General features: G+C 40.4%; 1 protein-coding gene across 2 annotated transcripts in view; it reads right to left on the reverse strand.

The window, feature by feature from the left end:
- The window catches only part of taok2a (TAO kinase 2a), a 43,865-nt gene extending 19,194 nt beyond the window's left edge, over positions 1 to 24,671 (reverse strand). For both annotated transcript variants that reach the window (XM_085783343.1, XM_085783342.1), the window contains exons 1-9: positions 24,441 to 24,671; positions 9,949 to 10,089; positions 5,741 to 5,812; positions 4,733 to 4,834; positions 4,456 to 4,501; positions 2,268 to 2,364; positions 1,971 to 2,084; positions 267 to 358; positions 90 to 183 (exon numbers count right to left, since the gene is read on the reverse strand). In XM_085783343.1, coding sequence (XP_085639469.1) covers positions 90 to 183; positions 267 to 358; positions 1,971 to 2,084; positions 2,268 to 2,364; positions 4,456 to 4,501; positions 4,733 to 4,834; positions 5,741 to 5,812; positions 9,949 to 10,080 — 749 coding nt within the window. In that variant the 5' untranslated portion in view covers positions 10,081 to 10,089; positions 24,441 to 24,671. The remainder of the gene's footprint in view (positions 1 to 89; positions 184 to 266; positions 359 to 1,970; positions 2,085 to 2,267; positions 2,365 to 4,455; positions 4,502 to 4,732; positions 4,835 to 5,740; positions 5,813 to 9,948; positions 10,090 to 24,440) is intronic.
- Positions 24,672 to 27,156: the final 2,485 nt, after the last annotated feature.

Below are 27,156 nucleotides of genomic sequence, written 5' to 3' on the forward strand. Positions count from 1 at the left end.
ACGGTTCATTCATGGTGACGTTAAAGAGAGAAGCTGAGGGATGAGAGGAGCAGAGAGTCATCATCGTTGTCGTCGTCATGGTCACTCACCAGTGGTTGGACTGGAGGATGGGGCTTTCATTCTGAGCGATGTGATATAAGGCACTCATAGCGTTCATGTTGAACAGCGGCGGCTTCCTCTCCGCTGTGGGAAGGAACAAACACAGAGTCAGAGACACGCTGAGCTTCACATCCACAGAGTCTAGACTCATCGTCAGCAGGCCGTACCCAGCTCGATGCAGGTGATGCCCAGAGACCAGACGTCCACCTTGCCGTCGTACTGGCCTTCGTCCATGGCGAGGATCACCTCGGGAGCCATCCTGATGGAAAACACACACACTCTCAGATCATCAACAACCAACACAGTCTGGTTCTTCTTCTTAGCACCTTGTTTAGCCTTTAATATTAAAGGGTAATTGCCGTTTTTTTTACAATCTGGACCTTATTTCTAGCATAAAATCCGATCGTTTCCTCCTCCAGATAACTTTGGTGTCATTACAAGTGGTTGTGATGAAATGAGCTCCAGCCGAGAGCCGCGTATATCCGTATAATGGAGTCTACAGGGCAGCAGAATGCAGCCTCTAAATACAGGGTTTATACAGGAATCTTGAAGTTAATTTCAATACCTTTTTAAGACTTTTTCAAGACCTTCTCAACATTTTTTAATACCTCACCACCGCTTCAAGCTGTAACCATTTACATCAGTGACACTTTTAACTGAACAGTTCTAGTTTTTGTGATAAAGACTATAGACCACTATGATATAACAGAATTTAAAAAAGGCTGGGATAATAAATCAAAGGCAAAGTTTATCAAAAAAAACAAAACATTGCTCAACTCTCAAAAAAACAAAAACAACAATCTTCTTTTCTTTTTCATGAACCGGTTCATCTTTGTTTTTTAATAAACCAAATAAATTCACACACTTCCGCAATGTTTTTTACAACTCAAACTCTTGGACGGCTAATTCAGAAAAAATACCTTCAATATTTAAGACTTTATAAAGTCGTGAAAAGACGTTTTAATTAATTTTAATTAATTTTCCCAAAATTGATTTATCACCTTTTAATACTTTTCAAGACCCCGTGGATACCCTGAAATAACAGATTATCTGCAGAGAAACTCCTTCATTTCACCAATATTTAGTTCTGATAGGCTAGTGCTATTCCCCTCTGAGTCCGGGGTTAGCTGTTATCAACATCCGGGGTCTGTAGGTTGACCTACTGACCTCTGACCTGGATGATGTCATCTCTGAGCTACTGCTAAATGCTACGGTTCCTTTCTGCGTGTTTCTGACTTGTCAGAACAAAATGAGCAGCTGGATGAAGTTCAGCTTCCACAGGCTTCCTCTCCTCAACCTGGACTCACTAAAGCTCCGGCTAGTTGAGATAAAAATGGACCCGAATGCCGAAGCGGAATGATTATTATCAGAATGAGCCGGGCAGCGGTCGGAGATGACATCATCCAGGTCAGAGGTCAGTAGGTCAACCTACAGACCCCGGATGTTGATAACAGCTAACCCCGGACTCAGAGGGGAATAGCACTAGCCTATCAGAACTAAATATTGGTTTCTCTGCAGATAATGTGTTATTTAGAGGCTGCATTCTGCTGCCCTGTAGACTCCATTATACGGATATACACGGCTCTCGGCTGGAGCTCATTTCATCACAACCACTTGTAATGACACCAAAGTTATCTGGGGGAGGAAATGATCGGATTTTATGCTAGAAATAAGGTCCAGATTGTACAATTATCCTTTAACAAGCATTTTTACATATATTTTTAAAGATGCTGCTTGTTCGTCTATTGTTAATCTGTCTACTTATTGTCGTGTCATTAGAATGAATGTGTACATGGGCTGCTGGCATGTAGAATAAAGTTTATTCAGTTCAATGGAATACAGCAGTGAGGAGGTTTTATGTGGACTCTCACCAGTAGGGAGTTCCTACGAAGGAGTTGGCCGGAGCCACGATGGAGGCAGAGCCGAAGTCTCCCAGTTTGACCTGACCCGGCTCCGTCAGCAGGATGTTTCCTGCCTTCACGTCCCTGCACCAGGAAATGAAATCATCATCATCGTTATTATAACATTCACTTACTTATTTTATTGATCTGAGCAGAAGGAACCAGACACACAAACATGTTCCAGAGGTTTCTGCAGTAAAATGTTGTGATGAACGATGATAATTAATACTCCAGAGAGAGAGAGAGAGAGAGAGAGAGAGATCTGACCTGTGAATCATGTTGTGAGAGTGAAGATATGCTAATCCCTGCAGTGCACCATGGGTAATAGCAGCTATCTCGATCTCCTGCAGCGGCTTCTTGTGAACTGTGAAGAAAAGGAATAAACAGAACAAGAGGAGTGAGAGGACGACAGACGGAGGAAAAAAACACTTCAACTTCACTTTAATGACTCGTTTACATCCGAGAAATTAACTAGTTAAATGTTCAAGTTAATTCTTGTAACGTTTTTAAACTTTTACTCGTTTATATTTGATGCAAACTGATTTTTTCTTTTCTACTTTTTCTATTTTTAGCATCATAATGTACATTTTGTCTGAAGGAGGGAAGCGCGTCACAGCATCATTTTTATTAAATCATAGTTTTCTCTAAATTAAGACAGTGTGCGGGACTATTTTTCACCCAGCCCCCCCCCAAAATGTACGCTATGTAAAAAAATAAATAAATAAATAAAATTGCGTGTGTCGTTTAGGGATTTTTTACTAAACGTTTACAGTTTCATTCCGTGTAAACGTTTACACGTGTACAAAGTCACACCCCTAGTCCGAACACAACAACTGGATGCACCAGGTTCAGGTCGAAAAGATGTACAGGTGCATCTTAATAACTGAGAATATCATGGAAAAGTTTATTTATGTCAGTAATTCGATTCAAAAAAGTAAAACTAACACATTATATAGATCCTTTACACACAGAAAGAAACATTTCATGTCTTTATTTATTTAATTTCTTTTAATTGTAATGTTTATGGCTTATATTTGTCCATCTTTGTGCACTTAATACTTGGTTGGGGCTGTTTGAACTTCTGGAAATTGACGTTTCCATGATTTATAGAGATGAACCTGTACAAATAACTCGGGTCGACAGGACGAGAGGACGACAGACGGAGGAAAAAAACACTTCAACCTGACTTTAATGACTCGTTTACATCCGATAAATTAACTGAGTTACATGTTCAAGTTAATTCTTGTAACGTTTTTAAACTTTTACTATATTTGATGCAAACTGATTTTTTCTTTTCTACTTTTTCTATTTTTAGCATCATAATGTATATTTTCTTTATCTCACTTACTCAGCGTGTGCAGCTTTGAGCTCTGAGTTTTTTGTTTTTTATGTTCTTTATATTTCTAGTTGTACGTCTGTTGCTGCTGCTGAATGTCTGAAGTTCATTGGGATCAATAAAAGTATTGATCTAATCGATCTAATCTGATCTATTCTCTGCAGCAGGCTGTGTCCAGGTTCTGATGAGTAACGACCAGCGGCCGCCAGCAGATCATGACTCAGCACAGTGCAGACGGGACAGATGCTGAGTCATGGGCCGGACCTCTGCAGACAGATGTTGGCTGCTGCTGTCTGACACTGAGCTCAGATCAGTTTGTCCCTCTGATGCGTTCAGGGTCAGTCCATCAAAAACCGTGTTAAACAGCTTCTTTCAGTGTTTCATGAGCTGCTGCTGGTTTGTGTTTCGTCCTAATAATCTCTGACTCTTCTCTTTTTCATTATGAAATGTTAAATAATGTCGATTTGTAGATTTTTGAGTTGTTATTTTCCTATACGATGTATCTGAGTATTAACTGTTGTCATTAGGTAAAAAGCTGATGAGGATCCAGAATTTAAAGTTAAATAAACTTCTGATCACTGATCAGCTCTGTCTGATTGATCCAGTTTTATTTTCTCAGGTCATAAAACCAGGAGACACCGACGGCTTCTCAAACATGAAATCTGGTTTTCATTTCATGTTTTTTTTAATGTATTTTTTGTTGATGCTGAACCTTCACTTCACTGTCAACACACTGCTGCACCGGCCGATAAATTATCAAATTTCACATCGTATAAATATCAGATTTTAACAATGGACCGAAAAATAATCATTTTAATATAATTATTATGTGGTACTACACAGTCTCAGGTTGTTACAGGGCTTCAGAGCAAAACTGGGGATTTTATAACTATTCAAATATCTCATCCTTTTTTTAAATGTATTTTTCAGCTTTAATAAATGTGTGTTTCCAAAGCCAGTGAAAGTTTATTATTATCTTTACCATCAGCTTCATGATTCTAATGTAAAACCTCGACTTCTGCTCTTGACTTGTGTGTCTCTAACTGAACGACTGTGTGTGTGTGTGTGTGTGTGTGTGTGTGTGTGTGTGTGTGTGTGTGTGTGTCGAGCTGCACTGACCTTCCAGCAGGTCGGAGGCCGAGCCGAGACAATACTCCATCACCAGCTGAGGGAGACACAAGGATGACATGATGATGATGATGATGATGTCATAGAAACAGAGGAAGAACGACATCAACACAAAACTCTTCGTCTTTCCTCCTCACACACGGACAAATACTGTCACTAACACAGTCTAAAATCAACACTGGAAACAGGAAAATACTCAGTTATTGAGATAAAACAACCTGGAACCAGAACCACAGCTCTCTCACACACACACTCTCCTGAGACTCACCCATGCCGTGTGCTCCTTCAGGTAACATCCTCGGTACTCGATGGTGTTCGGGTGACGAAGCTTCTGCAGAAACTTCACCTCTTTGATGATGTCCTGCCATTTCTGCACAGGGACACACACACAATTCAATTCAAATTTTTAAACAGTGCTGGTGTTAAAAGGAGGAGAAATGGGAATAAAGTTGAGAGAACACGACTGAGGTCATGAATAACGTTGGTCGTCTCTACTGTACAGATAATAATAATAGACTTGACCTTTGTGCCAGAGCTTCACTTTGTTTTTGCTTCATCATTTTATTCTTTTTTTTAAAAAAAAAAGCTAAATATTAAAAAGGGGCTTGTGACGTTGTGTTGCAACTGTTCAGCTGCTGCTTCCCTCAAACACACAGAAAAGTGACAATAAAAGTAGGAGAAAATAGTCAAAAGTTCTTCCTTCAACTTATATCGTCGTCACATGATGTGTCAACTATATTTATAGGGATCAAAGCTTTTTCTTTTTTTTTAATTCCTTAATATCGAGCGCCCCAAGCCATACCAGTCTGGTCCTGGTTGTAACTGGATCAGTGTTGCTGTTACACACATGGGTAATATCATGTAAAGTACAAGTTGTGGCTTGTGCAGCTCTGTTAAACACTGTGGAGCTGCAGAATAAAAAAAGATGGAAGGAATCATGTTGATAAAAGTTTTGGCCAATTAAAACGGAATCTATTTTTAACGCCGAATATGACACTGAATTTGACTGTAATGCTGTTTTCATGTGGAAGAGGAACGTACAGTATGTCTGTGGAATACTGAGGAAACGTGTTGTTTTCAATAAATTTAAAGTAGATTTTAGTCATTCATTTTAAAAACAAACTCATTTTGGTATTAAAATAAGAGTAAAAGGTTAAAAAAAAACGAATTCCTAAAAATTTAAAACAGAAAAAAAAACAGGATTTGGGGAAAAAATAAAGCAGATGTTATATTGTAGTCCCTACGATGAGGTTTAAACCCTCAGGTGTTTCCTCACCTCGTTGGTCTGTTTGCCGCTGTACGACATCTTCTTGATGGCCACCACCTCATTGTTGCGCACGTCTCGGGCCTGTGGGACAAACACACACACAAACACACACACAGTGAGCTTATGAAAACAGGTTGATTCTCAGGAAAAACTGAAAAAACAACAGATAAGGACAAATGGAAAGTAAAAGAAAAGGCCACGGTGGAGCTCTAACAGCCTGACACCTGGACAGGCCGGATCGATCCAGTGGTTCTGGTTCTGGTTCTGGTTCTGGTTGTGGAGCAGCTGTGGTTCAGTTCACATCTGGTTTAACTCTGCAGCTGTTTCTCATCTGACTGAGAAGGGTTTTTTTTTTTTTTTTAATGAACTGAAGAGAAACAATCTGCTTCGTATTTATACCCCCCCTCCACATGTTGAGTTGTTTTAGTCGTTTTAATTAAAAGAAGTTTAGCTCCAACTGAACCCACAGCAGAGAGAGAGTTTTCATTCAGTCTTTAAAGTTAAATGTTAAACGTTAACCCTCCGTCTGTCACAGGTTGTATTATTCCAGGCTGGACGGAGCTCATTGTGTTGAATAAGATAAATCTGATCGGAAATTTTTACACATGTTGGAGAAAACTGTGTTCCCCCCATCCCCCTGATATCTGATCATCTGCAGTAGTGAATAGAAACTATAACCTGTGGAATAGAATAGAATAGAAGATGTCTTTAATGTCTTTGCAACAAGCACAAACAAACAGAGAGGTTCAGTCCTCCTTAGGCGGCATTAGAGGAGAAGGACCAAAAAAATACAGGTAAAAAATATATATTCACTCTATATATTCATATTTAATAAAGAAAAAAACAACAACTCTGTCTTGTCAGCTGCGTTTAGTGCAGTTATGGCTCTTGTGTGTTCGTCTGTGTGTGTGTCTGTGAAGAAAAACACTACAACCGTCTTCTGCATTTGCATAAAAGCCACAACAAGTTGCCGTTACACAAGAACCAGTTCCATCTCCGGAGGAAATTCTCTTTAAATCCTGTTTTGATCGACACGTCGGGACTTGAACGGAGCGACATCGACACTTCTCTTCTCTTCTCTGATTGGTCTGAACTCTGTTTGTGATCCCGATGCTTCAGCAGCTCAAACCGTTGTTCAGGTGTGTGCGTGTGTGTGTGTGTGTGTGAGAAACCGGTCCGACGAGCTCAGGACAAAGAGCCGGGACCAGACTAACTAGAGGATTGATTTATTTTGGGATGAAAGGCCGATATCTTCCTCCCAGCTCGTCCAAACCTTTAATCCTCCAAACGGATTAATCCTAAATCCCCAGTGAGGGCGCTGCTATCAGACACCAGACCGCGTCGTGTCGTTGCCCAGCGATGACACCGACGACGTGTCAACGGCTCAGTGATGATTACAGACAGTCGGTACCGAGAGGACGGACGGACCAAAATACTAACTACACTATTATAAACATCTTCTTCAAGGCAAAAACTGTTGTTGTTTCTTTCATGCGCTGGTCAATTTAGAGATTTCAGGCTGTTTTGCTTCTGTATCATGTCTTGTTTCAGAATAGAGGAAATAAATGGTAGGAAATCCACATTAAAGTGTTTTTATTTTACTTCATTTTGTTTAATTTTGTCTGTAAATTTCTCCTAAATTCACCAGAAGTTAGTCTGACCCAGGTCATGTCAGCCATCGTTGTAGAGCTCTCTCTCTCCTGAACAATGTTACTGGCTCAAAAAAATGATAATCTCCTTTGTTTCTGCAACAAATCATAAAAGTACGATTGATAATAACAATCTATGTTATTTTAATACAAATCTTTAAATGCTGTTTATTCTTATACTCTGAGCTAGAAATCTCCACTTCAGCAGCTCTTACAGACACCAAACCTTCCAGTTTGATCCCTTTCTATATTCTGAAGGTTTTTACAGAGAGGATTGTTGATATATCATTCACAGCCTCATTTAGACAACATTTTATTACTAAAAACATGGCGACATTTGATTTTTTTTTTTAGGGCTGGTGACAGTATTTTCTCATTTACAGAGTGATAAAAAGAGATATCCAGAATCCTCCTCTGTAAAAACTTCTGACTCTAATATGTCAACAAAATAAAACAAGAATTTTGAAAGTGGCTTTATCCATTGTTCAGATTTCGGTTCTGGAAGTATATGCAAATTAGCGCATATTTCATCAGATATTGCCTCATTTACATATTTAAACATAGAATTCAACAAAACTTGTGATACAAAAAATAATTGTCTTATTGTAAGTGATAAACATGGGAAGTTTCATGGTGATATCTGTTAGTTTAAATGTTCACCCTATTGACCTGTAGTGTCTCAGGTTGTTTTTAAATCCTTGGTTGGTGGTCTCTCTCTCACACACACACACACACACAGGAAACAGTATGATAAAAGCAGGTAAATGGATGTAAATTGATGCACAGCGTCTATTTCTGTAGCGTGTCTGGTCTCTAATGGGCTGTTAAGATCCTCTGACACTCAGACTGTGGAGGAGTTGGACACGTCGTCTCCCAGCGGTTTCTCCTGCAGCTGCAGCTAAACCTCTCGTTCTGTTTCTGTTTCTGCATCACCCACTCAGACTCAGCTGAACTCCTGGGCTCAGGATGGGGATTCAACAGAGACGCTGCATTTAAAAAATAAAGCCTTTGATTTTACTTGATCATAATCTCAGCATTCAGTCTCTCTGAGTGAGTGAAACCTTTAAACTCGGAACAGGAAGCTACGTACGAGACGAGCTACAGACGACAGGCGGCGTCCGTCCGGCCGCTCGTATGTTTGAATATTTAACGAGTCAGACTTTGTGGCTCGTTCTGTGAATCACCGTTTCCACCAGATGGAGAAACTGTTTCACGGCTCGACAGCTTCCTCAGGCTGAGGATGATCACTTCATGTTTTCTAATTTTACTGAAAAGACAACAGCAACTCAACAGGAGTTACCTAAATATCATTTATAAAACAGGCTTCATCAGGTTTCTGCTGTTTCAGGTTTGTTACCTTTAATTGTCGGTGCAAGCTGTTTTTAGAACGGCGGAGCAGAGCCGTGAGCTGCTCAGAGCTACGCTACGGAGGCTCATTATGGGATTTCTTGGTTTCCCTCATCAAACTCATCAAATACACAATCCAACAACTCCACAACGCTCTGGTGGACAAGTTGTGAGCTGCACATTCACCACGCTATGAGATAATAACACAACGTTACCACACAGAGTTGTTTTAGAGGGAAATACAGAGACTGTTGATGAAAAACTGTCCCTGAAGGCAACACGGTTTTGCATGAATTTCCCTCTACAACAAGTCTGTGTGGTAACGTTGTGTTATTATCTCATAGCGTGGTGAATGTGCAGGTCACAATTTGTCCACCAGAGCGTTGTGGAGTTGTTGGATTGTGTATTTGATGAGTTTGATGAGGGAAACCAAGAAATCCCATAATGAGCCTCCGTAGCGTAGCTCTGAGCAGCTCACCGCTCTGCTCTGCCGTTCTAAAAATAACTTGCACCGACAATCAAAGGTAACAAACCTACTGCTATGACTATAGGGATTATGGCAAAATGTTGAACTATCCCTTTAAGTCACAAATATTCATCATGAGTTAGGGGTGTAAGAATTCATCTACTACATTGATGCATTGATTTATTTTCCTATGATCCAAGTCGGCCTTCTGAGCGACATATCCATCTAACATTGTTTTAAATGGTAAAAAATCGATTGTATTGATACGAGGAAGTAGCACAGCGGTTTTAAGCACTGCAAACTTTATATGATGTGTTTTTGTTAGTTTTTAGCACTAGACGTGTTAACCCAGGCCCCTCCGGCTCTGAGCTGCTCCTCTGTCTGTCCCCCAGCGGAGGAGACAACAGCTCCGACTGGAAACATGCAGCAGCTCAGTCTCTAGTTTTCTCTGGGAATGAATTCCTCAGTGGGGTTGAAAAAGTCAAACAGCTGTGGGAGCCGATGTCACAGTGGGAAAAATTATTTTCCAGGACTTTTTTTTTCCTCACGTGTTTCGTGTGTTTTCCGTGACTGGAAAACTGGTCAACCATTTCCCAGGTTTTCCAGGTTAGTGGGAACTCTGTGTAACCTGCAGTGACGACTTCAAACTGAGACTGTGTGTGTGACGTCAGAGCAGAAACAGGCCGACACTCCGACCATGAGAACTGTCGCTGGAAGTGAAGACAAAACAAAACATTTATCGACATCGTACTCACAAAGTAAACGGCTCCAAAGCTTCCGTGGCCGATCTCTCGGAGGTCGGCGAACAGCTTCTCCGGATCATCTTTGCAGAAGAGGTCTGCCACATCGGGGTCTTTCAGATTGCCCGCCCGTGCACTCGAGGGCATGGCCAGGGCCTGAGGGGGAGGAGGGGGGGAGAGACGGTGTTAATCTGGACACAACTGGTTCAGTTTTCCTCAAACATACGTTCATATCATACAAGACGTTCACAGGACTTTCATCTTCCCACAATCAACGCACTTTAAAACACAGAGGAGCTTCTCTATGGAGAAATTTAACCTGCTTCTACAAAAAACTACTGAAAAAATCATCCTTTAGTAAAGAGTCGTAACACTTCTGGATCTGTCAATCTCTTTCTTTCTTTCTTTATTAGGATCCCCATTAGCACCTGCCACAGCATCGGCTATTCTTCCTGGGGTCCGACATACACACAACATAAACATTCACATCAACACATAAGAAACATACATTCACATATACACATGAAAAACACACATTTATACATGACACAACAAAAACATCTATCTTCAGGGTTTCTGCAGGTTTCACCAACTCAAATTTAAGATTTTTTTAGACCATTATGGATGAAATCTAAGACCGACATCATGACAAATAAAAAACGTACAAAAGAAACGCAGTCACAACATGACTTGCAAAGTAAACTGGCTGCAATATAGAAGTCTGTAGTTGTAAATACATTCAATACAGCACCATTAAGTGTTGCAGGAGCATTTTATTGAGCAGTTGTAGTGGAATGGGCGTATGAACACAATACTTCAACTAATTTAAGACTTTTTAAGGCCTGAAATATTGATTTTCAAATTTTAGACTTTTTAGACTCGTAAATTTTTTTCTCTCGTTTTTAATGTTATGAATTTCCGTAATAATAATAATTTTATTTATCCAGCACCTCTCATACAAATAATGCATCTCAATGTGCCTGAACAAAACATCAAACAGTTAAAAACAATATTAATCAAAGAAGATGAAAGGCAATAAGACAAGTTAAAAACAATAGCAATCATACACAAAAAAGTTAGCCAGAGTTAAAACCAAGATAAAAATTGATTTTTAAATGTGTTTTAAAACCATTAGAAGATCCCTAACCATATACTTTATGAAAAACGAACATTTTAAGTTTATTCTTTTTCTGGAACACCACTGTTTTTACATAGGAGGTATTTTCATCAGCCTTTTCTGACTTCCACCTCTTCTGCACAATGTTTAATTTCCTTTTTTTCATTATTATTGTTTTTATGCAGGATATAAAATGTGCAGATAAACTAGTAAACTAAATCTGTAATCTATATGTACGGTACATATAAAACTCAGTGATGAACCAGTGGTGGAGTGGGTGGAGGGGTAGTGATGTGGTCGGGGGGTGTGTGGGGGGGGTAGTGATGTGGTCGGGGGTGTAGGGGGGGTGAGGGGGGGGTAGTGATGTGGTCGGGGGCTGCTGAACTGCAGCTGGATCACAGAGCGATGATGATGTGACGCGTCTGCTCTTCTGTTTTCCACTCCAGTCGGGCAGAAAAGCAGCTAATTAATGTGTTCAACACGCTGGAAGGAAGGAAGGAGCGCTCGCTCTCGTAAAGTGACCCATTTCACAACCAACCCCCCCTCCTTCCCCCTCCCCTCCTCCTCCTCTCCTCTCCTCCTCACATCTTATCAGCTCCCATCACGACACCGGGCCCACAGACTCCGGAGTATTTCAGGAATGTCACGACGACGAGCGGCTGCTTTCTGGCCCAAAACACTCTGGACTCGTCGTGAGATCAACACAACAACACAACAACACAACAGTAACACAACAGCAGCGATGGGTGGTGTATCTGGGACAGTAGCAGCTGACAGGTCGGGACATGAAGACAGCCGACAGTTACAGGGACGGCCGCGGGTGTTTACCAGGAGAAGAGGAAGAAGGAGAAGAAGAGCGTGACACCAACAGCTGACAGCGAGCTGGAAACAAAATGGCTGCTTGGTTTCAATATGAATGGATTTCAATTATTAACTGTCTAGAAGTTGAGACATCAAAAGAGACGAGTGATGAAAACATCTTCATTAACAGAGTGGAAGCCGGAGCTGAAGCTTCTAAAACAACCTGAAACATTCAGATTTACAAAAAGAACAGGAAGTTTGTTTCTGTTTGTTGTTTATAAAATGTCAAAACGCAGCGAGAAAACTTTCCTCCAGAGGAGAAAAGTCTTGTTGTGTTCACCTGACGTCTTACAGCAGCTGCACAAACTTCACTGTTCAGAGTTCAGATTATTTTATAAATGAGAACATTCGAAGGTGAAACTTCTGCAACGACGCAAAGTAACGTTGTGCGTCGTGACGTCGCGGTAGTAACATGTTGATAAAACAAACTATGTTGTTGTTGTTGAGCGTCGTAGAGCTGCAGCTTCAAATACCAGCAGAGATTTCAATTGCTCGTTTATTCGTCTGGAGCGGTTCCTACGTGTTCCCACACTACACCAGAGTCCTGCACGGGTCCAATTTTGGAAACCCGCGCCCGCCCGACCCGTTGGTTTTTAAGCCCGTGACCCGTGATTATTTCTGACTACAACCCGGATCCGACCCGCCCGTCAATATTAAGACCCGCTGCCATCACCGGCGATAACGGGGATATAGGCGTACTCTTTAGAAAAAAGAAAAGCTTCGTCATTCTTTTTTTAATGAAAGCAGGACACTTCAGCCTTTACATTGATCCCATCGGTGTGTTTGTAGCTTTTACCCAGAAGCCGAGCAGTCAAGCCATGACAGGCTAAACTCCAGGGAAAGCTGTGAGCGGTCACACGAGCGGCCAAAGATCGTTTATTTACATCAAGATGTTGCTCTGTTGTTGCCGTGAGTGATAAAAAAGTTTTTCCACAAGTAAGGAAAACAAATTTGATTGGTCGTTATTGAGCGGGCGGGATATTCAAAGCTTGGGGTAAGACCGAGCTCCGTGTGTGTGTGTGTGTGTGTCTCAGATGTTTGATTGAGAGATGACGGATCCAATATCAGTGGCTGATGAATCGTGAGCAACGTGACGTATAATCCGTGCGCCTGCGTTATCCAATGAGGAAAAAAATACCACACTTTCATCCTGGATTTACTTGAAAATAGAATTTTGCACAAAGTTTGGGCTCCATCGTCTGATAGATGAGTTATTACACTAATGTTAAGACCCATAGTGGGCTCAAATTCAATTTTCTTTTCTGAACACTTTTAAAAGGGGGAAAATTGGGGCCGATTATCTTTATGTGTGTGGCAGGCTTAAGTGTATTGCAAATGTAACATAACTGATTTGGTTGGAATGCCCTTTAGTAGATGCAGCAGGACGTAATAACAAGATAATAATAATAATAATAATGGATTACATTTATATAGCGCTTTTCTATTGTTACCCAATACCCAAAGCGCGTACAGCAACCATTATTCATTCATACCACATTCACACCGGTGGTGGTAAACTACGTGTGTAGCCACAGCTGCCCTGGGGCATGCTGACAGAAGCGTGGCTGCCATTTCGCGCCAAACGGCCCCTCCGACCACCACCATGATCATTCATACGCATTCACACGAGGCAAGTTCAGTTCAGTTCAGTTTATTCGATCAGCATTTTACCCCCCCACCCCCCCCCCCCTTCTCCACAGGTAAAATTTACTAAATGTACACAAGTGCTTACTGTACATGTGATGAGGGGTGCTGATCGAAAAGGTGTAGGCTGAAGCCTAGGCTTATTATGCCTACCCTTTTTACCAAAACAAAAAAAGAGGTAAAGAGAGAGAAAAAACAAAAAAAAAACAACAATCAATCCAGAAACTATTTCAACAAGGCAACTTTTACATTAGAGTTTAAATCAAACAAGCATTTGGCGCTCATAACAAATCTATATATTCTTTAAGTACCTTGGATTTAAACATTTTCTTGAAAATAGAAATCGAGCTACACATTCTTAATTCCTCATCATAACTGTTCCACAAATTGACACCTCTGACGGAAACACAACGCTGTTTTATATTAGTTCGTATTTTTGGTCTTTTATAGACACCTAATCCTCTCAATTCATAACGACTCTCTCGAGTTTCAAACAGCCTCTGAGTACTGCAACAAAACATATGGTTATGCACTTTAAACATAATTAGAGCCATTTTGAAATTAACTAAGTCGTAAAATTTAAGAGTCTTTGACTGTACAAAATAAGCGTTTGTTGACTCTGTAATATTTAAATGATTTATAATTCTTATAGCTTTCTTCTGTAATTTGAAGATAGGTTGAGTGTTAGTTTTGTACGCATTACCCCATATCTCGGCACAATAGGTCATATATGGAAGTAACAGCGAACAGTAGAGTGTGTATAATGACTTTTGGTTGAGATAATTTCTTGTTTTATAAAATATTGCGATGATTTTTGACATTTTGGTTATCACATTGTTTATATGTGGCTTCCAACACAGTTTGTCGTCAATTGTAACACCCAGAAATTTGTTTTCATACACTCTTTCTATTTCAATACTATTTACTATAATTTTAACCTGAGTTTTAATTTGTTTGGTACCAAAAATTATAAACTTTGTTTTATTTAGATTCAATGATAACTTATTCAAATCAAACCAGTCTTTCAGTTTGTTCAATTCATTTTCAACTATACTCAGAAGCTGTTCAAGATTTTTACCAGAGCAGTAGAGAGTGGTGTCATCAGCAAATAAAACACATTTCAATAAATCGGAGACATTGCAAATATCATTAACATATAACAAAAATAATTTAGGGCCCAAAACGGACCCTTGGGGAACCCCACAGGTGACCTTCAAGTATTTAGATTTTACATTATTTAATTGCACATACTGATATCTGTCCTCCAAATAACTCTCCATCCACTTATAAACAATCCCCCTGATGCCATATCTCTCTAATTTATTCATTAATATTCGGTGGTCAATAGTATCAAATGCCTTTTTTAAATCAATAAAGACACCTAGTGTAAGTGCAAGTTGGGTTAGGTGTCTTGCCCAAGGACACTACGACAGAGACTGGGAGATGTTATAGGTGTAAATGGGTCAGTGACGTGATGCAACCCAATGTCAAGAGGTGTAACCGCTATTTTTTCATCAAAATCTGAATCTATAAAATAGAAATACATTTAAAAAAATCTATTTCAATGTAATGTTTTCAGAAGAAAAGTATAGTTTTTATAACTACACTTAAATCCACTGTAGATGGATCAAATATTTAATGTTGATCATTCTTTTGTGGTTACACCATTTGACATTTTCAGAGGCATTCAGTCAAATATAATGAGGTAAAAGAAAAAAAACATTAAAAGTTTGAATATAATTTGAATATTTAACATAAGAAGCGTTAGAAATTTGAATCTGATTTGGGGGGAAGATTAACGGCCCAACATCCCATCATGATGACACAAGTCAGTTCAACACACTACGTTTACATGACACTTGAAAAAACCGAATTATTGCCTTAATCCGACTATAACTGGACAACTGAAGTGCATGTAAACACCTTAGTCCGACTGAAATCGGAGTTGAGAACTCCGATTAAGACACCCAGATAATGTGATTGGAATTCGATTTTCTCCGTCATGTAAACACCTTAGTCGGAGTATAACTGGACAATACATGTGCGCTGCTCCACAACAGTAGAGACGGCACCAAGTGGAGCAGAGAAGCCGCCCGAACCCGGCAAAAAAACCCAACATCAGCGCCGATTCAATGCATTTCACACAGCGCAACCAGCAAGAGGGTTTTCTTTAAAAAAAAGAGAGAGGGGAAAAAGGAAGTCCGTATCCTATTCTCAGTGCGCATCCAGCCCAGACTGACGCGTCTGGGCTGGAACTGCAGTTGAGAATGTATTATTAAGCTTATAAGTTGTTTATATTCAGTTTTTTACGAGGTGACAGAAAAGTCAACAGGACAGGAGGCGTATTAACCCACTGAAATGACGGGTGACGCCGCATGAGGGGGCGGACCCTGTCAGTTATTCGGTTTTCTCAGTTGCATGTAAATTGAGACAAGGACAGAAGTCCGACTTGACGCCAAAATCGAATTTTGAGCCGAGCTGGATTAAGCTCTGCATGTAAACGTACTGACAGAAAACAGACGAAAGCTCATGAAGAAGCTGCAACACGTGAACACTCCTCAGGTTTCATTTAAATGACATCAGTACAAATGTGGATTTAAGTCAGGAACGACTCCATGACGATGTGACTGTGAGTGTATTTACTCATCCTACAGTCGCTGCAGACGAAGAGAAGCAGCAGCTCTGATAAACCGTCTGTTCTCAGCGCGTGTCCTTCAGACGAGGTCGCGGCCGCAGACCGACCGTGAGAAAATCTCAATCATCTCTAAAACGTCTCGAGTCGACCGTGAAGGTTGAGAATGTGATGACGACTGACGGAGCCGCGGCCTCGTTACACAAACACTCCACACAGGTTCAGACGCTGATTCTCACTGTGCATGAAGATACATAACATAATGAAATTATAATAATAATAGATTACATGATAATTGATCTTTTAAAAAACTGTGAAAATCAGACGATGCCATTTCCCACATTTTTTAATTCTGTATAGAAATACTTTAAATTATCCACTAAACCCATCAAACTTGGGATGAAACTAACAATCACTGAAACTGTAGTTTGAGCTGCAGTTTTAACAGAAAATAAAAAGGAAAATGTCCAATTAATCCAACAGATCCAAACCAGATAAAGTTCAGTTTAATCTCGTTTATGATCCGATCCGAACATTTAAAAAAGCTAGAATCTATAAATATTTGGTTCGCTTGTTTGAAAACTCACTGAAATGATTAATCGATTACCCAAATCACTGTGGATTAACTTTTTCAGAATCAATTAATTAAATAAACCACAGTGCCAAATTCAACTGCCCAAAGAGAAAAAGACTTGACATCCAGCTCTGGAAAAATATTAAAGGAGCACTGCAAAGTTATCAGTTTCTCTGGTTTTCAATATCTATGGGTATGTGAGACTGTTTTGTTTTATTTTATTCTATAAACTAAAGTCCTTTTTTTCTTTAATTTAATTTAATTACATGCACGACACGTGGTTGAGGCTGTGACGGTTCCTCACCGTGACAGACCGACTCTAATCAAAGCTCGGTATGAATGAATCCATGGAAACCCAAAGACGAGGCTACAGCTTCAGATCTAATCATGTGACTGAACTCTGACAAAACGCAGCATCGTTTTATAACGAGGCTTCATGATGCTGCTGCTCATCCTCATCCTGAGGAGCCAACGACAACCGGACCTCTGAGATCCGCTGATGATGGATTCATGAAAACTGAGCCCTTATCTAAATGTCTGTTAAAGCAGAAGTAAGCGATATTTTTGTGTTAATATAAGTCTTAAATAGTTGTATCTTCCGACAGCAATCACTTCTATAGAGTGTTTGGTCTGAAACACGGGTCTGTCAGTCACTCTGCTCTGCTCTGAGCCCAGGAGAAAACTTTTATTTTAGTTTTATCTAATGATAAAAGTTTTATCCAATGAGGAGAGAGAACGGCATAAAGGGGCAGTCCTCTCTGTGTGTGCAGCCAAGGGATGCGCCTGAATGTGGTGACGTAGGGACGAGGACCAATAGATCCATGACGAGGGCGGGGGCTGCTAACTCCATCGGCTGACAAGACGTTATGGTGCGTTCAAGGCAACTCGTAACTCGTGTTTTTTCCGACCTGTGAAGTCGTACCAGTTCGATCTGGTACGAGTTCACGGGTCAGAAGTTACGAGTGGCCGTTATAGTGACTTTCACCGGTAAAACAGGTCGGAGAAACACGAGTGGGTTGCCTGGAACGCTACAAAGTCGTAAGTCCTGACTTGAAGCTGTAATTTACGGTTTCAAAAGCCTGCCTGGAACACAGCATTAGCCAAAACCACCGGATCGCTTACTTCTGCTTTAATGTGAAACAGTTCAGCAAGTGGAAAATTAAATGATTAATCAATATCAGTGTATTATTTTAGTTTTCTACAGTTTCAGAGTGAAAAAGGGAAACAAAGCAGCAGCCTGCAGAAGAACTGGAAACCCAGGAGACTTGAGCTCTCACATAACTTTGACCAAGGTATCAGACAAGAGATTTACTATTTAAACACTGGGAGAGTTTACAAAGGGGGGGGTACTACTACTTTTTTCTTTTATATATTTTTTATATATATTTATATTTCTTTATTTGTCTACTGTCACTTGACTACTTTGCTCTTTTAACTTGTACACTTTGAGTTGGAGGTGTTGTTGTAACAAAAAGCAGTTTCCCCTTGGGGATCAATAAACAGGGATGCAAACGGGTCAGGACCAAAAAAGAGAGGAATTTCCCGGGGGGGGAAGTAAGTAAGTACAGTAAGTAAGTACATTACAATATCACGGGGAAAAGTCAATTTCCAGTAGTTCAACCCCTACCAAGTATTGAGTGCATATAGATGGACATAGTTTTCAGAAGGCCAACATTTCTATATTAAAAATGCTTTAAAAAAAAAAATTCCTTTGCAATATTTCCATTTTGGAGATACTGATTTTTAGGTCTTCACTGAATGTTAGTCATAATTATTACTATTAAAATAAACAGAATAAATAAAGACACGGGATGTTTCATTCAGTGTGTAATGGACATATAGGCCTATATAATGTGTTAGTTTCACTTTTTGAATTGAACACATTCTACATCGCGGAGGCGACGTCTCTCCTTCACCTCTGAAACGGGGCAGAGCTCCGTGGAAACACCTGCCTGACACAGCAACGTAGGGAACCGGGGGAAAAAACGGCGTCACCGTCGCACCAACTGCACACGGCTACGCGCCGCTTTGATGAGCGCGCACGTCGCGCGTCTACATTGGAGGTCGGCTGTTATCAGTGTAATCAGAGACCATGAATGAGTTCGCCTCAGTTTCACGTGATTGTCACTGTCAGCCTGTTAGAAAAACATTTTACTGACCCCAGCTGAGACGCTGAGACCCCCCCCCCTCCTCCCAAAAACCAAAACTCTTCGGATCTGAACAATTCACACAAGTCACCTAATTAGTCATGAAAAAAGCGAGTTTCGCTTTTCGGCGCTCTGTTTGCATCCCTGAATAAAGTATTTTGATTCTGATTTCTAGCTACTGACTAAGGGGCCCAGACCTTTGCTGAGGAACATTTTCCTTTTCTATATACATCTATATATACTGTTTAAAGTCTTTTGGAGATCATTTCATCTTCCACTTGCTGAACTGTTCACATTAGGGTTCACCAAAAAGCACAATTCTTGAATTTTGATATAGCTGGGTGCTAAAAGTGTTCCAATATATGTAGAAACACCACATGCAAAATATTTTTCCAATACATGATGATTTAGGGGTGCCACCGCCCAACGCACATCTGTTTTTGTTGGATAAAGTGGTAATCAGTGCTCAATGATCGCCATAGAGCTCTTAGGTAAAAAAAGACTCCAGCTCAAGAAAATTGAGTTGATCTTTATGTTTTTGTGTGTATACTCTTATTACATATTACTACCATATCTGTAGTTGTGTCTTTGTATATTTGTATTTATATTATATATGTGTGTGTGTATATAACGTGACACTAGTGTTGTTGAGTGCGCGGCAGGAAGCAGACGCCTGCAGCAGCTGTGTACAGTGAGCAGCAGCAGCAGCAGCAGCAGAACAATGAGACAAACGTTAAAGACAGAAATGTGCAGAAGGAGCAGCAGGTTTTTACAGAAGTGGGACATCCTCTAATTGCCTGAAGAGCATGTTCTCTCTTTAGATCTGCATCCTCTCTCTCTCTCTCTCTATTTCCAAAAATGTTCAATCCCTCCACACCTCAAAAGCCGTTCCACCATGAATAATACTTACAACCTTCAATCTGGGCCTGTGTTTACAATAGCAGAGTTCATGTAAATGTCTGGTGCTGTCGGGTCATTCATGCTAAATGGAAACTCTGACTTCATGAATTGGGACAAACTGTAAACTGTCACTATTTTTGGTCTGTCTGTGTTTTTTCTCTGATCCCTCAGCTTCACACACACACACACACACACACACACACACACACACACACACACAGCCGGATCATTCTACGTTTTTTTCTTTTTAATATACATCCTCAACAAAACGCTGAAGTCTTACGGCGTCTATTTCTGTCGTTTTCCGAGGAAAGGGGGAGGAAGGGGGGTTGATCTCACATGTTTAAGCGCATCACACTGGGGGAGCGAGTTTCCTCAACTTCCTATGTGGAAACAACCTCACACCAGTTCAATCAGGTTCAATTTAAAGACAACGGAGGAGGAGGAGGAGGAGGAGGAGGAGGAGGAGGAAGAGACGTATAAAAGGGGAAACTGATCCCCAGACAGTTGTTCTTTAAACACAACCAGTGACGTGAAATCTGGTGTGTCAGTGGCGGCGGATGACCCACGTCACATGGCGGAGCTCAGGAGAATTCATGTTTGACATGAAAAGAAGCTCCTACATCTACAGTGTATAGATGTGAAGTTACTGTAGCGTCATTCAACAACATCCAGGTGATTTCTAACTGTGAGGATCAAAATGTTCAAATAAAAAAGCATCTAAACGAAAAACTGCTTCACCAAATTAACTGTGATGTCGCAAATTACAAACTAATCACAGCTCCAGGAGCCACTAGAACCAGCGTTGCCTTGATTTGACTCAATTTCAGTCCGTTTGTAGCCTCGTAAACCAGCCTCTCCCGGAAATGCATTTCATTTCATTTCATTTCTGAGGGAGAGTCTGGCGTCATTCATGGCCTGAAATCCTCAGAAGGCCGAGCCAATCAGCGTCGCCGCTCAGATTTCTGTGATTGACACAGGACGTTGGCCAATCAGGGACCGACTGGTGCAAAGCCCCGGATGATAACGACTCTTACCACAACGAATATGGTGGAGCGATCTAGCAGTAGCAGCCTAAAAAACAGCAACAAGGGAAGTTCTTACTGAAACACCATCCATTACAGCAATTAAACAAGAGCGAGAGTCGGCGCTTGTTGAGTTTCTTGAAGGAAACAATGTTTTCGCTGTTCTTCCAACTGGATTCGGCAAAAGTTTGATATACCAACTTGCTGATTGGCTGAATGGGGTTGTCTGTCAACGCTACTACTCCCGCCCACCCCAAACGCTTACAGGGGGAATGAGGCCAGACTCTCTGAGAAATTAAATTAAATGAAATGCATTTCCGGGAGAGGCTGGTTTACGAGGCTAGTCCGTTTGCCCTCTGAAACAATAATAAATATTTATTTTTGAAGAGTCATAACTGCTCTTGTGTTTGTTATTAAGTCAGAGGCAGAGCTATAATGTTAAATTCGTCTTTACTCTCTACGTCTTCTTCTTTTTTAACCTCAGGTGTGAACATGAACTAGTAAAAATGTTATCAGTTATCGGCATTGTTATCAATTTGTTTCGTATCAGTCATTTTCCTGGTCCTCTTTTAAATTACATCATCACATTGCGCCCCCTTCTACTATGGTTTAATGGCTCATGATTGGAGCCACAAACTGTTTATCTGTAATATTCGATGAGCATCTATTGACATTAATTAGCTTCATGGATTTAGCTTCTTCTTCACAAGGTTTATAGAGCCGCAACAATTAATCGATTAATTAAATTAAATTAATTGTGAACTATTTTGATATTCTAATAATCGCTATTTAAGAAAAAAAGTCCAAATTCTCTGATTTCAGCTTCCTAAATGTGAATATTTCTGGTTTCTTTGTTCCTTTATGACAATAAACTGAGTCTCTCTTTGGTTTGTGGACAAAACAAGACATTTGAGGACGATGTCGTCTGGTGGTTTGAGAAACACTGATTGATGTTTTTCAACATTTTTTAACATTTTATTGACCAAACAACTAAATTACTACTGATTAATCATTTAAATAATCAACAGATTAATCGATAAATTAAAATAATGGTTAGTTGCAGCCCTAAAGGTGAATGTTATTCAACTGTGTTCAGGCTTCTACTATAATAATGGCATAAAATTCTCAGAAAAAGATAATTAAATCTTTAACTGCAATTATTTGTATGTTTTATAAGTATACAGCCCTATGACCCCAAACTCGCCCCGAGGAAAACGTCGCCTCTGTTTTAACTGGAAACTCCTCAAAGTTATTTTTTCTTCAGGAAACAAGGACAGTCAGGAGGACGTGTGGCTTTGATTTAAGTTTACATAAGCATTACATCAACGTCTGCTGCCCCGAGACGGAAACCTCCGATCTGGTCCAGTTTTTGTTTGGCCTCCACTCCACACCCCGTTCAGACCAACAGCTCATCAACGGTGGGAAATAAACATTCAACATCATCACGTCTTCTCTCAGCAGCTCAGCCTGATCTGAGTGTTGTTCCATGTGATTAAAGTCGGATATAACGATGCAGGATTCAGCAACTTCCTGCATCATGTAGGAATGACAGTGACTCATTTATTAACAATGGCATATTTATGTGGTTAATTTAATAGCAGCATAGACTAACTTTTTTTACAAGGAGCACATCGGTCCCTTACTGAAAACTTTAGGAGCGGATACAGAAAAACTAGGGGCCCACACCGTAAACCATCTTGCAAAAGCAAATATTCACATTTCCTTTTCATTCATGATGATCCTCACACACACTGGCCTGACACCTGAAATGACCGATTCCAGATTGTTTGAGTCGCCTCTTCCAAGTTTCACCAGTGTTAAAAATAAAACAGCAAACTTACTGGTTGCACGTGTGCAAGTAGATGAAAAATGTACTTGCACCATCTCAGATTTTAGGGGCAAATGCCTCCATTTAGGGGCAGAGTGGAGCCCTGAGATGAGTTTAAACAATTAGTCAAGTTGATTTTAACAAAGTGGACTTTGTTTTCAATGATAAGTTGTGTAGTAAATGTCAAATACCTGCTGATTTCAGCCTTTTAAACAGGTGAGAGTTTGTTGTTTCCCTTCTGTCATGTGTTATTGGATGAATATTTGAGCTGTTTGGACTTTAATTAGAACAAAAAGAGATGTTTTTTTGGTGTTGTTGTAAAAAATTAGTCATGTAAGTTGATTTTAACAATGTGGACACAGATTTAGGACAAACCTTCGAGCATAAGTTGTGTAGTAAATGTCAAACACCTGCTGATTTCAGCCTTATAAACAGGTGAGAGCTTGTTGTTTCCCTTCTGTCATGTGTTACTGTACGTATGAATATTTGAGCTGTTTGGACTTTATTTAGAACAAAAAGATGTGTTTTTTGTTGCTCTAAACAATTCGTCATGCAAGTGGACACGGATTTAGATCAAACCTACGAGCATACGTTGTATAGTGGCCTAAATGTCATGATTTCAGCCTTTTAAACAGGTGAGAGGTTGTTGTTTCCCTTCTGTCGTGTGTTGTGTGAATATTTGTGCTGTTTGGACTTTAATTAGAACAAAAGAGACGTTTTTTTGGTGTTGTTGTAGACAATTAGTCATGATTTAGGACAAACCTTCGAGCATATGTTGTGTAGTATATGAAATACCTGCTGATTTCAGCCTTTTAAACAGGTGAGAGCTTGTTGTTTCCCTTCTGTCATGTGTTATTGGATGAATATTTGAGCTGTTTGGACTTTAATTATGACATAATGAGACGTTTTTTATTGTGTAGTGTTGCCAAGGCCAAAGGGAAAACCAAACGTTAGATGAAATGTAAAAATCTGAGCAGTCCTAGCCCTGATGTTAACATATTATGTGATCTCCAGAGCCAAGACACGCAGTTAAACCTCAGCTCACCGTCCGATCATGTCTCTCCTCAAACGGCTTCATCCTGCATCCCAACGACCGGAGAACAACCGTTATAACCAGTTCATCTAACAGACTGAGCTGCTAGTAACGATCACTTTCATTCATTACACTCATCTAACGTTTAGTTTTCTGATTTAATCCTGTTTGTACAAGCAATAACAGCAACAAAACGTCTCTTTTTGTTCTAATTAAAGTCCAAACAGCTCAAATATTCACACAACAACACACGACAGACGAGAAACAACAAGCTCTCGCCTGTTTATAAGGCCCAAATCAGCAGATATTTGACATTTATTACACAACTTAGGCTTGCAGCTTTGATCTAAATCTGTCTTAAACTTACATGACTAATTGTTTAAAGGGAGAAAAAAAAGAAAACCATCGCCGTCACGGATCAGCTAAAGATGACGGGTTAGCTGCTGTAACGTTAGCCGAGGTTTTTGGTTATGTTTTTAGATTTCCTTTGGTTGTGTGTGTGTGTTTAAGTTAATAAATACAATAAAAACAAAAGCTGTGGTCGATGATTTAAAACTGTTTATCATCTTATAAGTGAAGGCCTCTGGAAATAAATCAGAGGACCACTGGGCGTCCCCCGGACCCAAGTTTTGAAAACCTCAGGAGCAGCTAAGTTAGCTAACTGGGTTATGCTATGCTATGCTAAGCTAAAACAAGCTAGGCTAAAAGCTAAGCTAATGTAGCATAGCACCGTTACTTTTACTTACCGCGGCTTATTGTGGTTCCGCTCTGGACCGAAAAACAAACCGTTAGCAGCCGAGCTAACGAGCCTCTATCCTCATAGCCCGGGTCTCGGTTTCTTCTCTTCTCGGCGGACAGTCAACACGACATCCGGTCCATCATCCTCTCCGAAGCTCCCTCTATCCCTGGTTAAATAATGTATCAACAACGGTTTCCCCAAAAAAATCTCTGCTAGCCTTCAGCCTCGTCTCCAGTAGCCGCTAGCAGCTAATTGGCTAACTGATCCTAGCTGTGGTGAGTTAGCACGGAGCTAGCGGGTAACGGCGGCTGTTCTGCGGGGTGTGGCGGCTGCTGCTTCTGTTCCTCCGCGGCGGTGCCACACTTACAACCATATTGTCCCGTCTCAACAAAAAAATATATATATATACTCTTAAAACCCGCCTTTTAAAATCTATCTGCGCCCCATCCTGAGGTTGGACTGGTTTCTCGCACCGTTTTTTTTTTTTTTTTTTGTTCTTGCTAAATACAAGATGGCACAGAGTCGGTGGGGCGGGACTCGAGCGGTGGCGACCGGAAACGGCTGGTTCTATCTGTTTCCGGTGAGGGTTTCCACTGCACAAAATAAAAGGGTATAAATAAATCGACCTAGATAGTATTAATAATCTAGTACAAAGGCTCCAAGGCTTGATTTAATGATCATCTTTTATAAGACTTTTAATGTCTGTTAGACCAGTGGTTCTCAAAGTGGGGTCCTTGAGAGGGTTCAAAGGGGGTGTCCAACTTTTTCTCAAAATTTGATCACATTTTCCCCCCCAGATGTTACTTTTTCCCCCCCTGAAATTCCCTGAAATTTTCCCCAAAATTCATGCCATCTGCAGTAATTTGGATATACACCGACTGTCTCAGAACGGCTATTTCTGGTGTCCGTGGTGTAATTTGTGTCAGTTTAAGGGTCCTTGATGTAAAAAATAAATAAATAAATAAAAGAAGTTGAAGAACCACTGTTTTAGACACATTTAATAGGCAAGGCAATGTCAGGTCATTTTATTTGTATAGCCCGTTTTAACAAACAGTTTGTCTCAAGGGGCTTTATACAGCATGGGCGCATGGCGTCTGTCCGACTACCCATTTCTCCGACCATACATTTCTTTATTTTTGCGTCCATTAGTCCGACCTCCCACTTCTCCGACTTAAGTTGCCCTAACCCTTAACCTTACCCTAAACCTAACCTTAACACTGTAGAATGAGTAGTCGGAGAAATGAGCCGTCGGACTTTTGGGCAGTCGGACTGATGTATGCTCCCCATACACCCATACAGGCATCACAACAACATCCTCTGCCCCACACAGACTGAGGAAAAACTCCCAAGAAAACAATTTAAACAGGGAAAAAGTTGGAGAAACCTCAGGGTGAGCAACAGAGAAGATGGGCATTTCATGTTGTGTATGTGGCAGTATGAAGGAGGGCCCAGGCGGGGTTTGAACCCTAGGGCCCTAGTCTCCCAGGTAAGAGTCATGTGTGCTGGCCATTCACCCAAAGAGATATCCCCGTGGCACATGATCAATTGGAGGCATAGTGACAGGACTGTCAACTGTCACATGTAGCCTACAGACAAGGAAACAGTTTACAACACAGAATATGGGAAAACATGGAAAGATAAGACATAAGACTGTCAATTATTTTTCATTATATATTAATTTTTTTCAGTAGCTGGTTGACAAGAAATTGCAGAAATGATGAAACCACTTGATTTCAGTGTCTCTGTGTGTTTGTAGGCTATACAACCTTAAAGGGATAGTAGCATTTTTTTTAAAGTGGGGTTGTATGATCTACAAATAGCCCCTAAGTACTTTAATTGCAGTAGAAGACTCTCTGCACTCCTCCCGTATAACGCCAGCCCATAATAGCCCTGCCCAGAGATTTACAACATACATTGTTGTGAATGGACCCAAAGAAACGGCCTATTTTCGCGGCCTAAAAGAGGTTTTACGTGAAAAAAAATACACAGTTCCATTGTTCGCTATAATATAATTTTTTTTGCAGCCCCTCAAAGTGCAGGAAAAACACAGTTTTTATTTGGACCTAACCAACTCACGTATCCCTCCGCCCAGGGTTAGCGCCCGCCGATCAGCAGTTGGTTAGCTCCAAATAAAAACTGTGTTTTTCCTGCACTTTGAGGGGCTGGAAAAAATTATATTATAGTGAACAATGGAACTGTGTTTTTTTTTTTTTCCAGGTAAAACCTCTTTTAGGCCACGAAAATAGGCCGTTTCTTTGGGTCTGTTCACAACAATGTATGTTGTAAATCTCTGGGCAGGGCTATTATGGGCTGGCGTTGCTAACGGGAGGAGTGCAGAGAGTCTTCTACTGCAATTAAAGTACTTAGGGGCTATTTGTAGATCATACAACCCCACTTTTAAAAAATGCTACTATCCCTTTAACTCTAACTTAGACAGAAAAGAGACAAATAGGCCCACCATAGACATATATACATATGGCCTATACAAGTTGTTTGCAGATGTCTGAGCTGGACTTCACTGCCATCCTGTGGTCAGTCTGAGGAACTGTAAAACATTTTACTGTAAAGATTGAATTAAACACAGTTATTGTTTGTTCTGAAAATCAACAAGTATAATTCAACAGTAGTGGGTTGTTTGTCAGAACAACAATACACAAACTCAAAGGATCCACTCCATTGTTGTTTATTATTTAAGCTGGTTTGTATCTGATAAAAGGCGTAGG

The sequence above is a fragment of the Trachurus japonicus genome, chromosome 8 (genome assembly GCF_045865225.1).
Source record: "Trachurus japonicus isolate A0001 chromosome 8, Traja_1.0".
NCBI classification, from domain to species: Eukaryota; Metazoa; Chordata; class Actinopteri; order Carangiformes; family Carangidae; genus Trachurus; species Trachurus japonicus.